Source organism: Colobus angolensis, unplaced genomic scaffold (genome assembly GCF_000951035.1).
Source record: "Colobus angolensis palliatus isolate OR3802 unplaced genomic scaffold, Cang.pa_1.0 Scaffold128, whole genome shotgun sequence".
In the NCBI taxonomy this organism is placed as follows: domain Eukaryota; kingdom Metazoa; phylum Chordata; class Mammalia; order Primates; family Cercopithecidae; genus Colobus; species Colobus angolensis.
In genome coordinates this window covers 1,384,809-1,390,681 of record NW_012114030.1, presented here as the reverse complement: position 1 = coordinate 1,390,681, position 5,873 = coordinate 1,384,809, and the positions used below count along the sequence as shown (strand labels likewise).

General features: G+C 52.0%; 1 protein-coding gene across 3 annotated transcripts in view; it reads right to left on the bottom strand.

The window, feature by feature from the left end:
• The window catches only part of RABEP2 (rabaptin, RAB GTPase binding effector protein 2), a 26,634-nt gene extending 24,105 nt beyond the window's left edge, over window positions 1–2,529 (bottom strand). For 2 of the 3 annotated variants that reach the window (XM_011933474.1, XM_011933475.1), the window contains exons 1-2: window positions 1,545–2,529; window positions 845–1,057 (exon numbers count right to left, since the gene is read on the bottom strand). In XM_011933474.1, the coding sequence (XP_011788864.1) occupies window positions 845–1,057; window positions 1,545–1,605 (274 nt within the window). In that variant the 5' untranslated portion in view covers window positions 1,606–2,529. The remainder of the gene's footprint in view (window positions 1–844; window positions 1,058–1,544) is intronic. The other variant, XM_011933476.1, reaches the window with a different exon arrangement.
• Between the last annotated feature and the right edge of the window lie 3,344 nt (window positions 2,530–5,873).

The window sequence follows — 5,873 nt, the reverse complement described above, 5'->3', positions numbered from 1 at the left end:
AAAAAAAAAAAAAAAAATAGAGTAAGTTGTACAAGGATGTATCTACATTGCACAGGCACGTGGATCCTGAAATGTGGGAAATACAGCCCCAGAGAAGTCTCCAGGAGCGGCTGTTAGAAAGGGAAATTGCATGGTGGGAAGGGAATTTTAGGAAGTTTACTCTGGAAGCCAATGTCAAGGCCAGACTATAGATGGAGATCCATGAGTTTGGGACAGAAGTCCAGGAGAGAGTTGACAAGAGCACTACCACGGCAAGGGCAGAGCAGCGGGGGCAGCTCTGACATCTGTTTCAGAAGCTCTGGCTTCTGCTAGAGGAAGGAGAGTAGAAAACAGGATGAGCAGCTGGGGCTTCTGGAGCCAGAGGAGCAAGTACAGAGAACATGGGGTGGAGGCAGGGAAGCTGGTGCATGGCGTGGGGTGGAGGAGGGAGTGTCTGGGGAAGGCTAGAGAGCAGAGCATTAGACTCACAGAGACTGGGCCAGGGCTGATTCTATTTCCCAGAAGTCCAGACTAAAATGAGGTTAGTCTGGGGAACTGAGAAGTTTCTCACCCATCTTCAGGGTTGATCAATCATCAGTGAGGGACAAGAAATGACATGGGCAAGGCAACAGATAGAAGCTGGGAGCTAAACTTAGCTGTAACTGACAGAGCTGCTGCTATCACATGGAGTGCCTCTATGCAAATTTTTAAAGGGCGGCCCTTCCTCCGGGCCATAGGCAAGCCCTGAGCTAGGCAGCCCTGCTAACTTATTCCACAGCTTATCTGTGCCCCCCCCCATTCTTTTCTCGTCATGCACTCCCCAATATGGGGCTGATGGGGAGTCTAGGTGATTCCCCCGTCTCACCTTTCAGGATGGCCTGCAGCGAGGCCACCTCCTCTTGGCACTGCCGCTGCACCGCAGCCACAGCCTCGGCCTTCGTGCTCTCGCTCACCTCTGCCACAGCCTTCATGGTTTCCATTTCTGCCAGGGCGCCTGCCAGCTCAGCCCGAAGCCGGCTGAGCTCACCTGACTCGGCCTCACCATTTGCCCCTTCCTGAGGCTGGGGGTCCTCCAGTGCTGTGGGGGACAGGGATAAGCTTCTCTTCCCATCTCTTAACACCCCAGGCCACCTACCGGCTTAGCAAGTCCTGCAACCTAGTACTGTTGCCTTCACCCGGGACCGCCTTCACCTGGGCCCGCCCCGCTCACCTGGCCCCGCCCCTGCCCCGCCCCCTTTCCACTCGCTCTGCCGGGTGCTGCCTACACTCCATCTCTTCGCGGTGGCCAGTTTCACTCAATCCTCTCTTCAGTCCAACCCGGCCACGCCCTCCCAATGGCCGCGCCCCTTCCTCACCGGGCCCCACCTCGCACCTGTCACTGGCTCTACCTCTTGAATAGCCGGGCCACGCCCCACCTTCGCCGAGAGCTCTAGGCCCCGCCCCCTTTCCCGACGGCGTGGCCCCGCCCCTTCATCACCCCTCTCCACCCCCCATCCGCAGGTGGCTAGCGCGGCCCCGCCCCCAGCTTCACCGCCCTCTGCGTGCACGGACGCCCCCTCACGTACCAGCCCCCGGCCGCCGCCGCCGCTCATCGTTGTCCGCGGCCACGGGCGCAGCTGCCGCCATTGCCTCAGAGCAAACGGCGGATTCCCGCACTCCCTGGTGACAGAGCGCACCGCTTCCGGGTCTTCTCGGCTGTTTCCGGATCCGCTCGGCTGTTTCCGGATCGGCCCCGGGCTGGAGGCCCCGGACGGAGGATGGGGGGATTGCCGAGCCTCGGCCGGAGATTCCCGAGTCGGCCCCCGGCCCCGGCCCCGCCCCGGCTCTTCTTGGCTGGGTCGCGCGGTTTGGGAGTACTCCTGCGTTTCAAGCCCCGAAGAGGATCCTTAAGACGTCTTCCCAGGCGTCTCTCCGTGACCTCGGAAGCCCTGCTCCAATTATGCCTCCTCCGGGACACCGGCCTGCTGAGCGCTCCCCCTCGCTCCCTCGCTGCCCCTGCCCGGAGCCAGCCTTTGATCGGCTCCGGCCGCCCTTCCGCCCGAGCCTGGCTTGCGTTACAGCGAATTGTGGCGGGGCCCTCCCTGCACCTCCGCCCTCGTGGAGTGTCCCTCGGGGCAGGGCCGGGTCGGCTTCATTTTTCTGAGCGCTTCGGAGTCCCCGCGTAGTTAGTCGGAGTCTGAAACTTGCACGTCCCCACCCCCATTTTGTTATTCAGCCAGTCACCGCTTCCTGCTGGCCCCCCTTTCCCCCTCCCAGCGCCTTCAAATCCCTCCTCTCCTCTCCGCCTGTGTCTAGATCAGGCTCTATCTGTGACCTCCACCCGGACGGTGACAGGCAATTCAGATTTATGTCCAGAGCCTTGGTTCCCCTTCCCCCAAACCTTTTTCTCCCTCTGTAAAGGACACGCCAGGAACCTGGAAGTCCTTGATTCTCGTGTCCTCCTGCAAGTCCCGTAAACTCTACTTCCAATGGGCTGACTATACCAGAATGTGCCCCTTTTTCTCCATCTCCAGCGCTAGCACTCCGTCCCAGCTCCCATCACCTGTCCTGAACTTCCACAGTGTCGGCTCGGCTCTTTAATTAATTAATTCTCCTTAAAGCAGCTGGAGTGATTTTTGTAAAACAGACAATGCAGTTCGAAAATGGCCAAAGGTAGAACGCTTTTACACTGTTGGTGGGAATGTAAATTAGTTCAACCATTGTGGAAGACAATGTGGTGATTCCTCAAAGACCTAGAACCAGAAATACCATTTGACCCAGAAATCCCATTACTGGGTATATACCTAAACGAATATAAATCATTCTATTACAAAGATAAATGCACGAGTATGTTCATTGCAGGACTATTCAAAATAGCAAAGCCATGGACTCAACCCAAATGCCCATCAATGATGGACTGGATAAAGAAAATGTGGTACATATACACCATGGAATACTCTGCGGCCATAAAAAGGAACGAGATCATGTCCTTTGCAGGGACATGGATAGAGCTAGAAGCCATTATCCTCAGCAAATTAAATCAAGAACAGAAAGCTAAACACCACACGTTCTCACTTATAAGTGGGAGCTGAAAAATGAGAACACATGGACACAGGGAGGGGACCTACATACTTGGGGGCCTGTGGGGTGGGGGGAGGGAGAGCATTAGCAAGAGTGGCTAATGCATGCTGGGCTTGATACCTAGGTGATGGGTTGATACGCGCAGCAAACTACCATGGCAGACGTTTACCTATGTAACAAACCTGCACATCCTGCACGTGTATCCCAGAACTTGAAATAAAGAAAATAGACAAAGGACACGAATGGACATTTCACTGCTCTCACAGGTGGCAATATGTGCATGAAAAGATGTTAAAAAAAAAAAAAAGAAAAGATGTTAAACATCATTAGCTATTTATTCGGAAAATACAAATTAAAGCCACAATCACTTTCATCACTATGCACTTCTTGGAATGGCTAAAATGAGAACGCTAACACCAAATGCTTGTGAGTATGTGGAGAAACTGGGTTTCTCATATTTTGTTGATGGAAATGTGAAATGGTATAGCCACTCTGGAAAAAGAGTATGGCAGTTTTGAACCAAACTAAACACGCACTTACTTTTTCACCAAGTATAAAACCAGTTGTTTTCCACCCAGCTTTGAGCTGAGGTCTCGGTTCAGATGTTACCTCCTCAGTGAGGCCTTCCCTGATCACCCTAACTAAAATGGCCACCTCTGGCTGCATGTGGTGGCTCACGCCTGTGATGCTAGCACTTTGGGAGGCCGATGGCAGGAGGATCACTTGAGCCCAGGAGTTCGAGACCAGTCTGGACAACATAGTGAGACCTCATCTCTACAAAAAATTTAAAAATTAGCTGGGCATGGCCAGGCGTGGTGGCTCACGCCTGTAATCCCAGCACTTTGGGAGGCTGAGAAGGGCAGATCACGAGGTTAGGAGATCAAGACCATCCTGGCTAACACGGTGAAACCCTATCTCTACTAAAAATACAAAAAATTAGATGGGCGTGGTGGCACGTGCCTGTAGTCCCAGCTACTCGGGAGGCTGAGGCAGGAGAATTGCTTGAACCTGGGAGGCGGAGGTTGCAGCGAGCCGAGATCATGCCATTACACTCCAGCCTGGGCGACAGAGAAAAAAAAAAAAAATTAGCTGGGCATGGTGGTGTGCATCTGTATTCCAAGCTACTCAGGAGGCTGAGTGGGGGAAGATCTACTTGAGCCCTGGAGGCCGAGGCTGCAGTGAGCTTGATTGTGCCACTGCACTCCAGCCTGAGCGAGAGAGCAAGACCCTGTTTACAAAAATAAAAATCAATCAGTCAATCAATCCAGACTCCCTGTACATGCAGCAGGGTTTCTGGGGAAGGGGCTGTAATGATGACTAGAAATGAGCCTCCCGTCAGTTTGGGGAGGGCCTTCCTGACAGCTCTCAGGCTTGAGTTTATCCTGCAGGCCCTGGGAGCCACTGAAGGCCATTGAGCAGGGGAAGCACATGACTAACATCAAAGAAGTTCTCTTGACATGCGGAGTGTAGATGGGAACCAAAAGACATAGGGGACAGGGAGCCCAGGAGAGAGGCTGCTGAATTGCTTCTGATTGTGAAGAAAGGATTCAGAGGGGAAAATTGATTCTATCAATATTTAGGATATAAAATGGACTAGCCTTGATGATAGAGTGCATGTGGGAGAGGAGAAAATAAAATTTTCGGCCAGATGCAGTAGCTCATGCCTATAATCCCAGCACTTTGGGAGGCCGAGGCGGGTGGATCACCTGAGGTCAGGAGTTCGAGGCCAGCCTGGCCAACATGGTGAAACCTTGTTTCTACTAAAAATAGAAATATTAGCTGAGCGTGGTGGTGCATGCCTGTAATCCCAGCTGCTCGGGTGGCTGAGGCAGGAGAATCACTTGAACCTGGGAGGGAGATGTTGCAGTGAGCCGAGATCGCATTATTGCACTCCAGCCTGGGCAACAAGAGTGAGACTCTGTCTCCAAAAAAAAAAAAAAGAAAATTTTCTTTCAGCTAGGTATGGTGACTCATGCCTTAATCCCAGCACTTTGGGAGACTGAGGCAGGAGGATCTCTTGGGCCCAGGAGTTGAAGACCAGCCTGGGCAATGTAGTGAGAAAGCAGAATAAAAAAAGTTTCCCTCGTATCTACAAAAAAAGAGAGAGTTTTCTTCCTAACTTATTTTCGTTTTTTTTTTTTTGAAATGGAGTTTTGCTCTTGTCTCCCAGGCTGGAGTGCAATGGCACGATCTTTGTTCACTGCAACCTCCGCCTTTCAAGTTCAAGCGATTCTCCTGCCTCAACCTCCCAAGTGGCTGGAATTACAAGTGCACGTCACCACACCAAGCTAATTTTTGTATTTTTAGTAGAGATGGGGTTTCACCATGTTGGCCAGGTTGGCCTTGAACTCCTGACCTCAAATGATCAGCCCCCCTCAGCCTCCCAAAGTGCTGGGATTACATGAGCTGCCTCGCCTGGCCCCTAACTTCTTTTCTTTCCTTTATCCAGCAAATAACTATCGAGTGTCTACTAGATGCCTGTGTACAGCTAAGGATGGTAAATATTTCTGTTCTCAAAGAAAGAACATTCTGGTGCAGGAGGCAGATGAGAAGACTGGCAAATACACATGCATAATTTGAGATTGGGGGCAAGTGCTGAGAATGAAATAAGGGCATGAGATCAAAAAAGCATGTGAGTAAAGGGAATTTGAGGAGGTTTTCTTTTTCCTCTTCTTTTTTTTTTTCGAGACAGAGTCTCACTCTGTCATCCAGGCTGCAGTCCAGTGGTGCAATCTCAGCTCACTGCAACCTTCGCCTCCTGGGTTCAGGCAATTCTCCTGCCTCAGCCTCTCGAGTAGCTGGGATTATAGGCATGAGCTATTTTTTTTTTTTTT